We start from the raw sequence: 18,785 nt of genomic DNA, 5'->3' as shown, positions 1-18,785 counted from the left end.
TGTGGTCAGAATGTAAAAGTGGTAACAGTTTAATATGCTGGCTCAGCTGTGAGAAAAAAAGCATGGCGTCAACACAGATTCAAGATTAGACATCCCCAGTGTTTTTGCCTCACATTTCAGAATGAAGATCACTTCTTGTTTTCTTCTAGAGCTGCAACACTTAGTCGATCAACAACCAAAGATCGATTTTTAAACTAAAATACCAAACACTGAATTGTCCTGGGTTCTCAGGTATGATTAAAGTGTGATTACTATTGTTTTTACATTATAACAAAGTGAATATATTTGGGTTTTAGACTGTTGGTCTGAAAAATCAAGATTTATTGACATTAGCTTGGATTTGAGGAGAGAATCATGGGCATTTTCAATTTTCTTTAGGCATGATAACATTTTCAGTGATTTGTTGTCACTCATTCCAATGTCTCAAATCTTGTTTCTTGTGGCAATGAATCAATAGAATATACAGATGCAATTCTGGGATGGCCATGACTCCTGACTGTTGCTAAACTGCTCATTCTTACCTTGTGAGCTTCCTTTAATCTGAAAATCATTGTTTCAACCCAGTAAACAAAAGATGTTCAGGCTACTGTTTATACACTGCAACACAGATGGATTAACAGGCATACACAGACTTTGTCTGAGGCCACTACCCTTAATTTGCTTCTACCCTTAAATCACAGCAGCAGATATTTGCCTGAATCAGAGAACAATCATCACAAGCTCATTTCCAATTCTCTCATGTAAAACCACAAATAATAAGAAAATATGTTTATCCGCAGTCACGTGAGACTCACTGAGCAAAGCATGATTCATTAAAGTGTAACCTCAGCAGACGTTTAAACAGCTGTTAAAGAGGAGCACTGGTGATAGAGTCGGTTTTCGAACACCAGAAACACCTGGTGAAGCCCAATTCTTCAGTCAGTGGCATTACTAAAGAACCAGTGGAAACCCCCAGCAGATAATAAATGATTCTTTCATGTTATAGACCTGTATAGCTCTACTTTGAATAATAACACTGATTACTAAAAAAGCCGAATCAATACTGAGTCACACTGTGAATGTAACTAAAAGAGTTACATTCACCAGTAGGTCTATTAAACAGGTTTTTAGCTTGTACTGCTACCGTTCTGGTGACCTCTTTTGATCGAATCCGTCCTGTATCCTGAAAAAGGAATCAAGAAACTAGAAATCACACCATCAAAAGTATACAATGGCTCTGTATCTTTTAAAGTAAGCAGATACTTCTTTTTAAGTGAGATATGTAACAGTCCTTGCACAAGAAAACCAAAACACAGCACAATGAATGCTGATGGTCACATAACAAAAGCAAGGAAATGTCTCCTGCTGCAAGGCCATTCCAGCTCTGCAACATTAGACCCGGCCTGTACCCAGTCGCGGTAATGAGAGAACAGGTTTAAAGTATTTCCAACCTACAGTGTCCGGTTCGTAGCATGAAATCTTTATAGTACCAGCAATGCCTGCACTGGTGATGGGTGCACAGTGGAAAATGAAAAGTGAAACCTTTCTCCTCATTAGGAGTTGCAATAAGATCAGATCAAAATCACAACAAATTCATTAGGTGTTCTTCAAAGTAAGTTTTAGGACACACAAATACATACACAAAGTACACAGAGTTGAGAAGTTGAGTGCTACATGAAAATGCAAGGTGGAGATGTATCACTGAGGGCAATACACTTCAAAAAGATACAGAATTCTTTTTACAAGGTTTTCCGGTAGAAAAATAAATTTTATTGTGTTATTGTGGATTACAAAACCATTCAACTCTTTCTGTGCAGCTGCACTAACAGTTAACAGTATTTCGGTTTCCTTGTTCATTGGCCTCTTCCTGAAAAACACTCACAATGGCATCATTTCTACAATTAATAATTCAAAATAAAAACCAATGACTTTTGACAGTTATTAAGTGTGCTTGGATCAGTGGATTGATCCAAGGGTTAGATCCAATTCAGTGTTGTACAGTTGCAGCAAAGGTACCAGAACAGAACAACTACAAGGCCAAGCTTCTGTACCACACCATAGATTAAATACTAGTGTGTTGAATTAACTAGTCTGGCTCTGGCTGCACTGGCCGAGTTCGAGGAGAGATGGGATTAAACAGAACAGACCTTGTGGCAAAATGGAAGGGGAAATGCCAGATTTCCACTCACCTTGATCACCAAATAACCTGAGCAACCTGCTACAGTGGTAATGAAGTGAAACACCCGACAGAAAAACAACTGACCTAAGTCACTCCAACATGAACCATGACAAACCAAAACATAATTTTCTCATCTTTAAGAATATATTTCTATTTTATCATGTTTCTAGATTATGATTCTTCACTGTTGCACTCAGCTATGACAGTCAATCTAAAAAAAAAAAAAAAAAATCAAACAACTGTAACACAGTTCAGATCAGGTCAATATTGATGGTATAGCAACAATAAATTACACACTATATCTAACTTAAAATCACAATCTTGATATTGTATTGATACAATGTCAAGTTTGCCAAAGGTGTTTGCTTTAGGAAATGTATTAAATCTGTTAAGAAAACACAGTATTTGACAATTTTGTGTAAACAAAACACTCCACTACATCCCTGTGTGCAGAGTTGGTCTAAATGGTGAATTTAAGTGACATGATGAATACAACACATGTGAAAGGTGCATGTCCAGGGGAAGAAGTTGCTCCAATCGACATTCCTGACACAATCCTTTTTCTGGACGCCTCATTGATACTCGCAGGCGGGCACAGTTGTTAAGAAAGGGGGGAAGGAAAACATGGTCACATCCTGTGGGGGCCTCAGGAAATCAACAGTTACCCTGATCTATTGTTGCTACAGCTCAATAATATACAAACTACTGCTGTAAATAATGTCCCTAACTTTAGGTTAACAAATCAAAAAGCTCCTCCCCATATCAGCATGGCTAAATCTTATGTATTCAAACAAGCAAAGGCTGCAGTACACAGTTCAAAGGACTACAACATCAACAACTACATCAGCTGCTAATGCTGGGACTGGAAACAGTGTTGAGCCTGCATTTCCATTAAAGTGAAAGATGAAATTTTTGCTAGACTAGATGCAGGAATTCCCTAACAATTACCATGGCAAGTTTCTTCTGGAAGTTATAATAGCAAATAATAACATGGCTGAGTAGGGGCAATGGTAGCTGCCACTGTCTCATACATCACCTCAAAGGCAAGGTCAGTTGATAGTTTTAAAAAGGGTTTGAGATGCAGTGAGGGGAATCATTTTCAGCAAAGGAGCCTAAAGTGAAGTCATATCAGTTAAATTCATGACTCAAAATGGCCTTTGCTCAAGACTACCTTTAAAAACCATCCCTCTTGTTGAAAAGACTGTCATACATACAAACAAAGAGCCCAGATTGGCCTTCACCAACACAAGAGGCCATTTAGAAAATATATACCCTATCTGAAATGCCACTGAAGATCAACTGTGTGTGTCTTCAAGTCACTATGAACTGCTCCTTTGTTATGCTGAGGTGAGGGTTAAAAGGAAAATAAAGGTATCAGAAGAGGACCAGACATGATTGTTTACATAAATCATCATCTTCTCACTGTGGGATGAATGCTGAGCTTCCGCTTGTACAAACCACAACATTCAGTCAGTGAGTATTCATCTTGAACACTATTGGAAACCCCGATCTGATAAGAACTTAAACTTTGAACTCTAGGAGCCTTTTAAGGCAGGTCGATAACAATAAAAAAATGCCACCAATACTCAACCCGTTTATTGCCATGTGCCTGACATAAAATCATCAGGTGAATTTCAGTTCCTGCGGCTGGGAGGATGAAAAGCCACCAAACCTTTGTCCTGAACGAAGGAGGTAAATGTGAGGAGCGATGCTGCGATGCCTTCATAACTGTCACACGTATGCGGATATACTCAAACAGTATCATTCCTGACATTGTTAGGAATGATAGTCAAACAGTATCATTCCTAACAATGTCACCTGTCATCTTGGTAATAGTTGCGTAGTCGGCGATGTTTGACAAATCAAGGCAAATACATTCAGGTTGCTAACCACGGAAGACAGCATTGTTGTACTCCATAATTACTACTGATCTTTTAATTAATATGAGGAGCAGCCAATAACATTGCCACTCAATAGTACAGATATTTTTAAATGAATAATAGTGGCTGTGGTTGGTGAGGCAGGGGTGATCGCGTAAACTGTGCAACATGCTCGTGTTGGCCATAGCGACAGAAAAATGTGCATTGTTTATGTTAGGACAGCTGGGTTCATGAGCTTGTCTGTGCCGAAACTGCAACCTGGTTGACTGTACTTACCCGGCTAAACCAAATGCTAAGCTGCGTCTCTGACAGCACGGCGAAGTAAAACCTCTGGGAGCTGGGATGGATGTGGAAGGGTTCCTCTTCACTCCTCAGCGGACAAAGCAGCCTCCGTGGCCAGCCGGTTAGAAAATACATGACGGCTAACTCACTCGGCTTCGACACTCCAAACAACGTCGCAATGCCAGGACGTCGGTTCCCCTTATACCTCCGAAAGTATTTTTAATCCAACGGAGTCATGGCTGTCGTTTCGTTAAAAATAAAAAGTTTAAGCAGGTACGTGCGGTCCAGCGCTCACACTGGTCAGGCTATCAATCCACCAATGCCGTACAGAAGGATCCCAGGAGCCGATGGGGCTACAAAGCTAGCCCTGGACTAGCATTGGCTTTCCAACTTGGAGCTAGTGAGCTGTCCAAAGCAACGACAAAATCGAAAACACAAGCAATCAGATCCACAGGGACACCATACAGAATCAAACCACGTACTGCGGCTAACAAGTAGGTCGATTAACTTTCGCTTCCGCCGTCGTGTTAATTTTTATGGAGTCTGGACCAACGGTGTTTAATAGCGGTAAAGCGTCCAGTTTTCATTCCTCTGAGCTTCACCGTCGCCATTTTTACAAGAGTCTGTCTGACTCAAAGCTGATTGGCGACAACGTAGATGTTTGCGTGGTGTTGACATCTGACGTCACGTCTCCGTTATGTTGAAGGCACCGTGGCTCGACACCGACATCTGGTGGTGGGAAAAAAACATGCAGGGAAATCACATATCCAGAATAACATCACAGTGTGCTCCTCAACGGCAAGCTGTGCAACTGCCCATGGAATAAATGGTGCTGCAATCTGTCTCTAGTAAAGTACTTGGCGTTAGTGCAATTAGAAGAAAAAAAGGACAGAGGTAAAAGAAAAATAATAAAAACGATCAAGAAGAAGGAGAAGAAAAAGAAGAACTGTGTGTGTGTAGCTTTGCAACTGTTGTAAGATATAGGTGTATATTCTGCATTTTACATTCCTTATACGTTTCTGGACCTATTACACTTATTTAAAAAATACTGCTAATGATATTAGAAGAGCATTCAGATTCGTACGTCAGTAGGTGGCGGTAAAACACTTAGCCCCGTTTCCCAGTTTTTTAGAGAGACATAAGAAGACGAAGAAGAAAAAAGACGAAGAAGAAGAATTAAGCGGAAGAAGCAAAAGAAGAAGCATGGCTGTTGACATGAGATTACCAGTTATTCGCAAACTAGTGTCTCTATCGGTTTCTGCTTCCGACCGAAAAGATTTGGTGGTCCCCGGCGATGTTATCACTTCGGACACTGGTTTCATGAGGTAGATACTGCTTGGTTTGCCAGTGGTGTGATCGGCTGCTGTCTATGATAGCTACACCATGTTGTCGTGTAAGGAAAGAAACTTAAATAGATTGGTGCTCATTGGTACTGGTTCGTGTACTGACGTCTTGCTCTGGCGGCTAATTTTAAAAACTAGGCCAGTCAAAAAGAATCACTGCATGTGACCACCATCAGCTGATAGAAGGTGGTATGGCCTCAATCAGCAGCAGCATCGTTATGCAGACTGCCATAACATTTCAGTTTACTCCCGATAAAGGCTGAGCTAATTTGCACTCTGGCCATAATAACATTGGCACTTCTAAGGCCGACATACATTATCTAATGTGAGCAAATTTGTGATAGGGACTCTTAAAGGGAACAAGATCATAATTTAAACTTTTAACATTGTGTTTTCTATGTGTACTATCTGGTAAGTCACAGTAAAACCAAATTTCTCTTACAACATTTCTGTTATCTCATCAGTACTACTATATACACCATTTATCTTCAGGGGTCATGGTACCTATGTTGATGAAGACAAGCTGACTGCTTCAGTCGCTGGAGAGGTGCAGAGAGTAGATAAGCTAATCTGTGTCAGACCACTTAAGACCAGGTAAGTGAATGTACCAAAGCTCTTACCAATACTTACCAGGTCAAAAGGCCCTAGTGGTGTTTCATTGATGTGTTTTTTTTGTTTGTTTGTTTGTATTTTTTGAATTACAGGTTCAACGGTGAGGTCGGAGACGTGGTGGTTGGCCGAATCACAGAGGTAAGGTGCTGTCCACACATCTTTTCTCATGCGTGAGCCCTGACATTTTAAATGTATCCCAGGAATATATGGTTTCAACAGGCTGTCCTTACCTTGGTTATTAAGTTTTTGTTGTTTTTTTTTTGCATGTGTGTTTCTTGTGATATGTGTAGGTACAACAGAAACGATGGAAGGTTGAGACCAACTCCCGGCTGGACTCTGTCCTCTTGTTGTCCTCTGTCAATCTTCCTGGAGGAGAGCTAGTGAGACCCTGTTCTTATGTATTACACTGTTGACTGAACAGCCGGCATCGTACAGGAAAATGTGTTTGCTTGGGGAAGTTTTTTAAAGCCCATTTTTTCCTTTTATTTCTTAAAATGTTTTATTTTTTCTTGTAGAGGAGACGGTCAGCAGAGGATGAGCTCACCATGAGAGAGTACCTTCAAGAGGGCGATCTCATTAGTGTAACTCAGTTTATTCTAATCTTTCATTGGCTGCTTTGTCTTGTTGTTCTCATTTATAAATGTTCTTGTTGCTCTTTTCCTGTTCTTTTAGGCAGAGGTGCAGTCTGTCTTCTCAGATGGAGCACTTTCACTTCACACACGTAGTTTAAAGTACGGAAAAGTAAGTTATGATGTGAAAAGAGATTGCCGTATTGATTTTGCTCCTTGATAAGTACCATTGCATTCTGTCTCTATAAAATGTAGCTTTAATTGTGTTTCTGAAAGGAAGCAAGTAATACTTCCTCATGTTTTTCAATTTGACTTAATATCCTGTTTCTGCTTTCTCTGACATCAGTTGGGTCAAGGAGTGCTGGTACAGCTTTCTCCTTCTCTCATCAAGAGGCAGAAAACACATTTCCACAATCTGCCATGTGGCGCATCCATTATCCTTGGGAATAACGGCTTTGTCTGGCTGTATCCCACACCGGAACAACAGGAGGAGGAGGCTGGGGGCTTCTACACCAGCCTGGAGGTGGGAACATAAAGGCCACAAAAAGCAGCATTTCATGCTTTCATCAGGTTTTCAATAGTTCTATTCTATAGCATCTAAATTATATTTTGATCTAAATTATATATTTCTGCCCTTTCAGCCTGTCAGTTTGTCAGATCGAGAGGTGATTTCACGGTTAAGAAACTGCCTACTGGCTTTGGCTGCGCACAAGGTCCTTTTGTATGACACCAGTGTTCTCTATTGCTACGAATCCTCAGTTCAACACCAGGTAGGAAGCACTTGGATGCGATTTGATACACTGTAACCATAGCTGTCACTTATTTCAATTTTTTAGCATGTTGTTAGTTAATTACATTAAAATGTTTACCTTTCCTTGATGTAATGTGCCATCTAGTGGCCATATTGGAAAAATACAGCAACAGTTGGTTGTAGTTCCTCAACTTTGGTATTGATTTCTTCCTTAAATTATATTAATAAAGCCTTTGGTATGGTATGTTAATACTGTTTACCAGGATCATATACTTTTTGTTGTTTTAAAAAGGTTTTCTTTCAGTATAAGGGATCTATAAATCTCTGCTTTATGTTTTTTCTGTAGGTCAAGGACATCTTGAAACCAGAAGTGATGGAAGAGATTGTAATGTTGACACAACAGAAGCTGCTGGAACAAGAAGGTTAAAGATCACAAATCCTAACTATGACCTTGTCACAAATCAAAGATCACATCAAGCACCTATGCCATGGACTGACCACCTATCTGACCACCACCTGAACAGCTCTAAACGTATTTTATCTAACATAAATGCTGATAATTGCTGATTAATGACTTCTAATAGAAAGGACGGAGAACTTTTTAAGTTCTGCATCATTCAAAAATCACTAGTGCAGCTTTACAGATGTATATTGAAACACTTTTTAACAAAACATGTTGTATACAATAAATTTTCTGTAATTTTCAGTACTTTTCAGTGTGGGTTTTTATTCATTTTTTCTGCAGTCTTTTTTTCCTGCCTGCAGTAATGGTAATGCAAATGTATAAATTAAAAATGGTAAGGCCAACCTGAACACAACTTATTTTATGGCCTTACTTGGAGGTTTAGAGATTGAAAAGGACAATTTTGTTCATGTTGAACACTAAATCATCTTGTAAAATATGTACCTTTTATAATGGACCATGATGTAAAAGCGAGTATAATTAAAAAAAATCATAATGAACAAATAAATAAATAAATAAAATAAAACCTTTGCTCTGGTCGCAAGTACTAGCCCACGCACGCATGTGACGTAGCACGTAGTCCCACCCACATATTTCTGTAAACCACCTTGCGTATGGAAGTATGGCGGCACCAGCGACACTACTACTACTCGGCCAAAGTTTATTGCTCAGATTTTCACGTGAAAGCGATGAATAAGCACACGGACCGAGGGTTCGGTAAAGAAGAGCTCAGAGATTGTAAACAGAGGCAAGTGCTTGTTGAAAGAGTCGTCGGTCTCTGGCTGACTGAGTTTCCTCGATTTCTCTTCACCTCCTTGATTGAAGTGCCTTCACTCCGGGTACCACAGGGGAAGAAACTCCGCAAGACGGGAAGAGTGGACGCGGAAGTTTGAAACAAACTGAATTCTCTGGCTCTAAACGGACTACTTGCAAAGCATTGAACTGTGGTGACCAGAAATGTTTTTGAGACGTTTAAGTGCACTTGACCGACGTTTATTACCAGCGTGTAAACAGCCACCCAGCAAAATCTGTTGAGTGGTCGATGTGCATTTAAGGGTCTGGCGCTGCATACCACCAGCTAACGTTAGTTAGCCTCCATGGCTAACTTCAACTTTACCTCTTGGTCGTCGGCTAACCAACAATAAACATGTTTCTATGGTCGTGTAAGTTTCCATTTGCCCCTGTCTTTATCCTTAAGTTTATAAGAGCGCTGCAAGTTTGGGATATGTGGTAACTTAGAAGATTGCCGTGTTTACTTTCGTGCTTATTGCTGATGATTTAACGTTTCAGACAATACTTTTGTAATAAATTAAATTGCCGAGGCACGATAGGGTTAATGAAAACAGAAGTTACAAATGATCTGCTGCAACTCCATTTCTTTCTATTTCCCCGAAGTGAATTATTTTTGTATCGACCACTTTATTGTTCATTGTAATCAGCACTAATTTTCTTAGTGGTTGAATGTAACCTACAGTATACTGAGGCTTACCATTGTTGGCTGTTCAAGCTTTATCAGTATTAAAATGAGGACATTCAGTGGGCGCACATCCTAGTACTAAGAGGGAAGTGGAGTTGTATAGAGAGGAAGCACAGGTTTTGTAGGTATACTGACAGCATAATTGAAGTATGAAGTATGAGCACGTGTTTAGCGTATTTACCACACAGAGATCTATTTGTCACTGACAAATTTGCTTGGAGTAAATGTAGTATTTATTTCAACCCAAGGACGCTCATGTTTAATTTATATGTAAGTAGTTGTGAATGTGTTGAGGTCTTTGTGTAAGCTGGGCTCTTTTGTGCACTTTGTAAGGTGTTTGGAAAAAAGAAGGAATGATATCGCTCATTCTTGATGTTTTTTTCTCCTCTAGGTTACTTTGAAATGCCTTTCTTTGACCTTTGAAGCACTTAGGCTCCATTAATGCCCGATAAACAGAAACATACTGGAGTTATACGGATTTGCATAGGTGACCCCCATCATCCATACTCCAGGAGAGGACAGACTGAGCCAGGGAAAGGGGTCTTTTCCTTCTCCCAATCCCCTGCCTGCCTGTTGACCCGCTATTGGACGGTGAGCAACTGAGTCCAGCTTGGAGAGTCCCGGCTGCGGCCTGGCACCCTGCCCTTATGGGGCAGCAGCCGGGGAAGTTTGTAGGGGACCAGAGGAGACCCAGTCTGCCGGCCTTTATCAAGGGTGGAAAGAGAGAGTCATCGCGTCATGGGAGCCAGCCCTGTAACGTTTTTGCTGTGCACGGTAAGAACAAATGTTTATGATGACTTTGCCTAGATGTTGAGGTTCATTTAATGAGAATTTCAGGGAGTAGTATTACAGCTTGAGGGGGCCTGTAATGCTAATCCCTGATATTCTCATATAGCAAGGATTGAATACTTCTGTCTTGTGCTTCCCTTGGTCTGTCTGCCCCTTTTTAAACAAAGTAAGTTACATAAGGAAATGAGTAGACTGGACTAACTGTTGCACATGTATGTGGTAAACTGGATGGGATTCACTTTTGTGAAAAAGAAAGGACCCAAGAGCAGAAGGTGTTACCATGCACACACAGAAATAACAGCTTGTGCAGAGCAACACTCCCAGCTGAATAGAAGACTTGCTTGTGCAACCTGGAGGAAAGAAAGTTGTGTTTACTTTAAAGCATCTAATAAAATTTTTTAACTTGACTTACTACACAATGATACAAGCAGCTCATGAAGCCACTCTTTGCTGTCAAATTTGACACATATTGACCTGAGATAAGCAATACAGAGTTCTTTTGCAGTGCTACACAAGCACTTACTGCTGCTAGCATGGAGGCTTTAATCAAGCACATTATGTACAGTAAAATGCAACTAGCACAGTGTTATCTTTTTGTGTCATTTTTTTTCTATTTAACATTGATTGCACTTAATTCCTTTTGTCCTTAATGCTGTGAAGCAATAGGTTTAATGGGACGTGGTGGTTTTAGTTACTCGTTGATATTAATATTGATGCATGTATATTAGCTTGGAAAAGGAAAAGATGTGTGGAAAGCTCACAACCGTAAGATCGCAAAGTCTGGCGTTCGAGACTTGGACAGTTAATGACTAACTTCCCATCACGGGCATTGTGTGGTCTGATGATGAGCACAGTTTTAAGCACAGAGGCACACAGTTAAAGACAAGTTAAAAACAGGCATTAAAGAATATGTCCACATCTCTGATGTAAAGGACCTTTTGCAGCATTGCAGGACTCAACAGTGCCTCCTCCTGTGTTTGTGCTTGGTAGTGTTCTGTGTACAGCACAAATCTTGTTCATGTTGTAGAAAGTTGTGTCTGAAATCGAGGCTGCAATTTACAGCTATTTACATTACACATTAATCTGCAGATTATTTTCTCTGCAACTTGTCTCATCTTGTCAGTATGTCAGAGAAGTTCTGAGACTCCAAGAGGGCAAATTCTGATTACATTTTTGTTTAGCTACCAGCCCTTATATCTATCCATGTTACTATCGCATAAGACACTGAAAAGCAGCAAATCATCACAGCTGAGAACCTGGAACCAGGAAATGTTTGACATACGTTTGTGCACTATTATACAGTTGATCGTCAGAGAGCTAACTGAGAGCTAACTACCATCATGCATTGCATAAACAGGGAAAAAGGCGAGTTTAGATGGCTGCCAGTAAAAAGGATACCTGATGTTGGTTAGTGTATGAGTAAATGCCTACATACACAACCATAATAACCACAGATACCTAACACATAGTTCATGGCCTCTTTTGCCTCTGGGAAAGGTTAGCCTTCTGTAGACACTTGGTCTCACTATGCTTTCCAAATCAATGATCTAGTATCCATTATATCACATTGGAGATTAATGTCCTACCTGGTGCTGTTTCTTCCTTCTTCTTCTTCAGTCCAGTGCGGTGTCTCTGTTTCCTGTTTTACTTTACTGATTAGGTTTTGTCCTTTCTAATGCCCCTTCACATTTTTTAAAGCAGGGCAGTGAACAGAAAGCAGACTTTCGTAGCTGTAATCATAACCCGCAGAAACCAGTGGTGACTTCACCAGTTACTTCATCTCATGTTTTTATAGTCAATGGTTTGTAATTTACTAGTTTTGGCTTATGAAAATGCCTTCATGGTGGGCTATGTTCTAATCGCCAGCAAAGAGTAGTACAACACACAATATAACAAAGGTACAGGATGATTTGTTCTTTACCATAAATCAAAATCAATTCAATTCAATTTGTATTTATTTCTGTAAGCTTTGTCTTTTAACTGGCTCAGCTTTGATCCTTGAAAATGTAATGAATGCTCGGTGGGAGGTTGCGGCTCATAACATTTCTATCTCAAGACACCAGTGTTAAATATTGGTGAAGCAAATAGAAAAAAATATCATTTTATTTAGAGCTGAGGTGTTTTAACTTTTTAAACTGATAAGTTGCCATTGAGCTGATGGATGCCATGCAGCCAGCTGATAAGTTTACCAAATGTCTTTGTAGGGCTGTGATTGCCTTGTCAGGAATACTTTCCACTGACTCTTGCATAACACAGAGGGGGACAGGACAGGGAAGGTCAGAAAAATAGAATGAAAGCCTTTGCCGGTAAATGGATCGAATTTGGCAATGGGTCAGTGACATGGGGCGTACTTGTTTTCCCTCTCTGCCCCTTTCCTCCTGTGATGAGCAGGTTAGACTGTGAGAGGGGGATGTGAGTCACAGTGCAAGAGGAGGGCAATATCAACACATGATTTTACACTGATATTTTTTTTCCTCCCGGTGAGTCCCAGCTAGTTAACACTGGGCTAGCCAGCGCCACACTGCTTCTCAGCAAGCAGGTTCAGACCTCTGCATGCAGCTGCCTGGGAGAGAGTCAGGCAGTGAAGGGCAAGCAAAGACCTGTCTCTGTTCTTGGCACCTCTGTGTACTGTTAAAGTAGGGAGGCATGATCTCACTGGCTAGCTCGCACAGATTATAAGGATTGAGCAGGATAGTGGATATTTGGAACCATAACTCCTACTCTGTATTTTGCAAAAGTTTTTTTTTCTTCTGTGTGTGGTTCACATAAACTGGTTATCCCTTTAGGTTGATTATGAACCTCAGTGGTGAATAGACTAGATCACGAGCCAAAACAGGTTACCAGGCTTGTTTTTAAATAGCACAACATGAGTGTAATTATTCACTTACTTCTAGTCTAATTTCTTCTGGGGTATCATACATACTTACTTTTAGATATCTAAAATATATCTTTATAATTCTTGTATTCAGTTTTAGTCATTGCAGCCTCTTAATATAATAAAAATTGACACCAGTTTTACAAGATTAGTATCCATTTATTATGACTATGTCTGAAAATTTTCCCTGCCCTGCCACACCAGTACAATGAGTGGTATGAAAGTCCAAAAATAATGGAATAAATCAATCATAACCAAAGTGTCTGCATAAGCTTTGCCTTAGTCCCTTGTTCCGCTATTATTACATTTCTTAAAGTGAAATTTGTTATACTTCTGTCAAATATGCTCCGCCCTCCTTCCCATTGTAATTTTAGTGTTGACTACATCACACAACAATATGTGAAGATTGGCAAATCTGGACTGTTTTTGGCTGGCTGGAGGAAGTGAAATTGCTGTGTAAAAGTGTTCAACATAGCAATGGTGCCTTTCTTTTGTCTTTCTGCCATTCTCTGAAAATAGCTGACAGGAAACAGTGGGATTTGCTACTTGGAGGGTTCAAAGAAAGGAAAGAGAATCTAGGAGAGAATCAAGGCTCATAATTATCTGTCTTATTTGGAGGTAACTGTAATCAACATGTCCACATTTGATGGTGAAAGGAAAATTTGCCCCCTGGTGGTTGTATTTGTTCATTGGGTCAGTGTGTTTTTTTTCCTAAGGGCACATTGCAGTTGTGACCCAAATACAGTTTTCATTAAAAAACTATTATTTTATAAATGTTATGAGTTCTTGTTGAGCCCTTTTGTATTGCATAATCACTTCTATTTCTTAATATCCCACAGTGATCATGATTGCACAATGAAAAAAAAAGGCATAGTTTGATGATGTAGTGAAATAACATTGGATCATGGGAGTTGTCTTCACTGTTAAATAACCACTAGTGCAGATGAAAATCTATGTAAATGTTTACAGACAAGGTAATGTTTTATTCATGTTACATTTAGTCACATTTGCAGACTTCTTTCCTCACTGTCTGACTCTTTCTCAGAAGTTTTGGTGACAGGCGGTCAAAATACACTGTTACATTGAATTAAATTACAGCTTTCTCTAAGTTTGAACATTGTTGCAACTCTTTGGGGTGATGTAAGCCAACAAAATATAGAACAATGGCTGAGTCCTTTTTAGACATTTCAGTGAAGAAATGTTCCATATCACATCTTTCAATAAATATCATCAACCAGTGTGACACTTCCACTCCTTTATTTCTTTTACATTGATCTAACAGCTGTTTCTGATCAGGTTTTATTTGCCATAATCCAACTATGAGTATTTTTGAGGCTCCATATATCCAGAACTTTTCACCAGTAAAACAATTACTGTGAATCAGCTACAGGAAGCCCCACACTCACTTCCTCTCTCACATTGGTGTGTCTTAAGTCATTTCATCATTAAAATACAAACCGTTAGATCCTGTACAAAATTAAAAGACTCCAACGGCTTTACATGCAAGAGATTTTTTTGTGGCATTCCTGTGTGGCAAGGCCCCCTGAGGTGGGAGATGGAAAAAATTTTTGGACTTATTCTCTGATGAGCATCTTTCACCGGAATGAACTGGCTGCCGTGTTTGAATTCCTCATCCTTTGTTTGAATATATTGGTGGTTAAATCAAGAGCTGCAGAACACAGGGCCTCAAACCTCTAACATATAATAAAGATAAACTCATTTCATGTGACATTCCTGTTGTGTAAAGGTCCACACAACATAGGATCTGATCATGATTGCACATTGTATGTCACAGATATCTCATCCAAGTGGAAATTTGACATATAGTTAGTGCATTTATTAAACTGTGTAGTCTCAAATGCATTCCTAACAAGATTCAGTAATGCAACTTTCAATGCAAACAGTGCAGTAAGGTACTGAATACTGAATAACAGATTTTCAAGAGAAGTTTATAGTCCTTGAATTTTTGAGTTATTTTGTTAATAAAAGTGCACCCTTACATGAAGCTTAACCTATTATTACAAAACAGCAACAGCTGGAAACTGTAAAAGAGTTTTTAGCAGACAGCAGCTTTGGCATGTGATTGGCTACTGATTGCTGTCATATCTTAACTACAGCCAGCTCTCATTAGTAGACAGCAAAAACACAACAGTGCCAAATTATGGTCATCAGCCAGATGAGTAAGGTTACAGAAAATGTAGGGATCTCTGGTGAGTTGCTTCTTGATTGGTATTGGTTTCAGTATGGACACAGTGGGACTTTTCTTCTTACTTGTAATCATTTCTCTGGAGATTTTTCCTGTTTGATGTTGACCTGCCAGCATTGCAGAATCTCAAGTGTGTTCAAGGCACATTGTAATGTGAGGATGAAGAAAGATGACATGCACATGCCCACTTGTTCATTGTCTTTATTTGCTCATTTGTATTCAGGGTCACTGGGTACTGGCGCTACATGTACAGGGCAGGAAACAGGAAAAAAAAAACAGCACACTGGTTAACACTTGTCTGGGCAACTGAATGACGAACGCTTTGACTTGACTGCATGTCTGTGGAGGACATAAAAGGGAAAACTGAAAAAAATATGAATGTGGGGTCGCTTTGGTGGCCTTCAGTTTAAGTAGGGTCCATGACCCAGAACATTTATGGTTCAAGTATTGCGAGGGACCTTTGATGCATGTTATTCTCATTTCACACTTTTCACTAAAGTCTAAGTATCTCCCGTCTTGATCAGTTAACTTGAAATCAAAGGCCTCAGTCCAGCATGTACATGCGTGATCTTTGGTACAGTGGCCCTCCATCCTGTCAAGGGAGCCATTGCCTTTAGCTAATAAGAGTTCTGGTGTAATGTGTTCCAGCACTATATAAATATCTATGTTTTTGAACTACTACAGAGGCTGTTTTAATAGTTTTAGGTGTATATGAAGAGGCTTTCATTTTTAAGTGATGGTGGTTTATGTATTTTTAAAAAATTATCCTATCCGAGCTTCTTCTCTCATGTAGCCTTTCACTGACACACTTTGGTGTGTGCGTGCGTGCGTGCGCGCACTTGTTCGTTTCCTGCAGCGACTACGTTCAGCATTTATGCAGTGAATGAATCCTTTTTTTCTTCTAGTCTAGTCTAACTGTCTGTAACTTGAGGAATCTAGTCTACACACCAAATCTCCTTCCATTATCCCTGTGGGTCCTGAATATGAGAGGAGGAGTTCCATGTGTGTGTGTTTGTGCGTGCACACCCACATATATGCCCATGCAACAGGCCTGTTAGTAATGCTCATTCATGCCAGCTGTTTGTGTCCTGAAGGCTTGTCGCTCACCATAGCTGGCCCTGTCTCCACATTAATGCATGTGTGGGACACATTTGTCCCTTACCGGTTGACACATTGCTGATTAGTAAGTGTTTTCCCCTCTCATCAAGTCTTGACCACCTGGAAAGGAGTCCACTTTATTACCACCCTAGCCGATGACTAGTCAAAACAGCTGTGTGTATAAATCAAGGTAGTCAAGGTAGTCTGGGCCTCAGAAGTTCTTTACTCTTGTAATCAGGGTTAACAAGGACCTGAATTCAAGACACCGACAGTATTCATATGCAGGAGCAAAAGGTCTGAAAAGGCCCCACAAATATACAGTATTTTATTGTGTTTATTTTCTGAATGGTGAAGTCTGAAGTATACACAAATACACACATGAACATGTATCTTCCACGGAAAAAAACCTCAGGGTTAGCTAGTCATGAAGAATAAGATGAGATAAGATAAGATAAGAACTTTACTGATCCTGCAGGAAATTGTTGTGCCAGGGTTGCAATACAAAGAGGTAAACAAAAGTATCAAGTAATCACACAAAATATAAAATAACAGAGTCATATAAAAAAATAACTGAGTACTATAAAAAAAATAATAGAATGTGAAGACATTGGTGTTTGGCAAAAGTTTTATATGAATCACAGGAGTGATAAGTTTTAATGACAACTTATGTTAGAGAACCTTGTACGATAAGACAGGAATGAACAAATGCTCTGAGCCAGCACCACAACCAATGCCAGGCCCCTGGAACAGCAGCTAAATAGAGTTTAGCCATTGTTAATATTATTATTTACACCTGTGACATGTCCAAATGCTATCCTTCAAAAAGGCCTGTTGTATAGCTTAATAACTTATCTTATCAGCATGGCTATTTCATTAATAGATTCCTGGACTACATGCCCTTAATCCTTGACCTCTTGAGCCAGTCCATTCATTCAAGTGAATCGCTTATGTGTGTAGGTGATCTGTTGCACCGGAGGTGTGTTGAGTAATACTCCCTATTTTACAGAGAGAGAGAGATGAACACAGGGCAAGCCACAGCAGTGGAGTGAAGAATGTGACCTCTTGTGCATTCCTCTCTCAAATAACTGGTGCAACCCCCCCCTTTTCTTTTTTCTCCCTTCCTTTTTTTTGTTTTTCTCTTCTTTTCTGTCATTCTCTCCATTTCTTTCTTTGGATTTTATTGAGTGGATTTTACATTTCATAGAACACTTTTATAGACATGGAGAACAATAGCGAAAACAAGCGACAGCCCAAATTAATGAAAATAAGCAGACAATAATGGAGCACATAAAAAAATAACAACATAACGGTAAACAACATAAAAAGCAAGCATTGGCATTAAGTGTATCAGCATGTATATCAGAAATTATATATGTGTGTGTGTGTGTTATTTAGGGGATATGGTTACATGGTATGTTATGCATTTCTTAATGACTTTCAGCAATTCGCCACACAGTACTAAGACCTCTGCTCTCACATGACAGATGCATTATGCTGTGTGTTGCAAAAACAAATTACTTAATGTGCACGAAATAATGTGACCTGTCGTTTGTTAGCCCTTGTAATGTAAAACAATGCAATATACTTGACATACTTGTTATCTGGCTTGATATAATAATTAATATTGATATAATAAATAATATATTTTTTTTAATGAGCAAGGTCTACAATTTGCATTTATGGAATAAAATAAAATACAATAAACTGCCAAAATGACAAGCTACTTGTAATGGAGTTAATTTGAAGGAAAAAAAACTTCAATGCAAACAAAGGAAGGAAAAATCACAAAGGGACAAACCAAAGCTTAAACCAAAGCTTTTTCCATATACATAAGTTACACAGTGTTTTGCACAGAACAATCGGAGTATAAGCATGTCAGTTCAGGACAAACAGTCCTGTTGAGTCACTGACTCTCACTCTGGTTTTTGTTATTTGGATTCTGTTCAGCATCTGTAATAGTATATGTGATGAAATCTGGTCTTGTGATTGACCAGTTTTTGTCATGAATTTGTTTACAGAAACGGCTTTTTGTTTGTTGAAATGAAAGCTATAAGTTGCATAGATTTTCTATGCAGATACATTGCTCAAAATTTCATTTCATTGTTTTAATGTTAATTATGTCATGATAGGTAGCTTATGTAAGAATCATCTTGTGGACTGATTGATTTCTCTCTCACTAGATCCTTTCTTGTCATCCTTATATTCTTTGCACTCACAGGGCAGCATGTGTGATCTACCATCCATTTGTCAATCTTGAAGTTTGAGTCAGAATAGTTATAGGC

General features: G+C 39.4%; 3 protein-coding genes across 4 annotated transcripts in view; 2 read left to right on the top strand and 1 right to left on the bottom strand.

Moving 5' to 3' along the window:
* The window catches only part of ric1 (RIC1 homolog, RAB6A GEF complex partner 1), a 31,692-nt gene extending 26,723 nt beyond the window's left edge, over positions 1–4,969 (bottom strand). Inside the window, exon 1 of the mRNA XM_046374836.1 lies at positions 4,315–4,969. Within this exon, the coding sequence (XP_046230792.1) occupies positions 4,315–4,455 (141 nt within the window). The 5' untranslated portion in view covers positions 4,456–4,969. The remainder of the gene's footprint in view (positions 1–4,314) is intronic.
* Positions 4,970–5,462: 493 nt separating this feature from the next.
* Positions 5,463–8,301, top strand: exosc2 (exosome component 2). Its single transcript, XM_046374840.1, has 9 exons — positions 5,463–5,645; positions 6,156–6,257; positions 6,368–6,413; positions 6,566–6,655; positions 6,791–6,856; positions 6,948–7,016; positions 7,191–7,367; positions 7,486–7,614; positions 7,942–8,301. Exons 1-9 carry the CDS (start codon positions 5,524–5,526, stop codon positions 8,020–8,022), a joined length of 882 nt encoding a protein of 293 aa, XP_046230796.1. The 5' UTR covers positions 5,463–5,523; the 3' UTR covers positions 8,023–8,301.
* A 1,631-nt stretch (positions 8,302–9,932) lies between these two features.
* Positions 9,933–18,785, top strand: part of abl1 (c-abl oncogene 1, non-receptor tyrosine kinase) — a 29,046-nt gene continuing 20,193 nt past the window's right edge. For both annotated transcript variants that reach the window (XM_046374832.1, XM_046374831.1), the window contains exon 1: positions 9,933–10,309. In XM_046374832.1, the coding sequence (XP_046230788.1) occupies positions 10,183–10,309 (127 nt within the window). In that variant the 5' untranslated portion in view covers positions 9,933–10,182. The remainder of the gene's footprint in view (positions 10,310–18,785) is intronic.

Source organism: Scatophagus argus, chromosome 20 (assembly GCF_020382885.2).
Source record: "Scatophagus argus isolate fScaArg1 chromosome 20, fScaArg1.pri, whole genome shotgun sequence".
Classification (NCBI taxonomy): Eukaryota; Metazoa; Chordata; class Actinopteri; family Scatophagidae; genus Scatophagus; species Scatophagus argus.
Note: the sequence above shows the minus strand (reverse complement) of the source record. Positions and strands in the feature narration are given on the sequence as shown.

What these genes read in the sequence shown, in the direction of transcription:
- exosc2 (XM_046374840.1), top strand. Translation starts at nt 5,524, where the DNA reads ATGGCTGTTGACATGAGATTACCAGTTATTCGCAAACTAGTGTCTCTA. An exon ending in ATCTTCCTGGAGGAGAGCTA is followed by an intron (nt 6,656 to 6,790) that starts GTGAGACCCTGT and finishes TTTTTCTTGTAG; the next exon opens with AGGAGACGGTCAGCAGAGGA. An exon ending in AAGAGGGCGATCTCATTAGT is followed by an intron (nt 6,857 to 6,947) that starts GTAACTCAGTTT and finishes CTGTTCTTTTAG; the next exon opens with GCAGAGGTGCAGTCTGTCTT.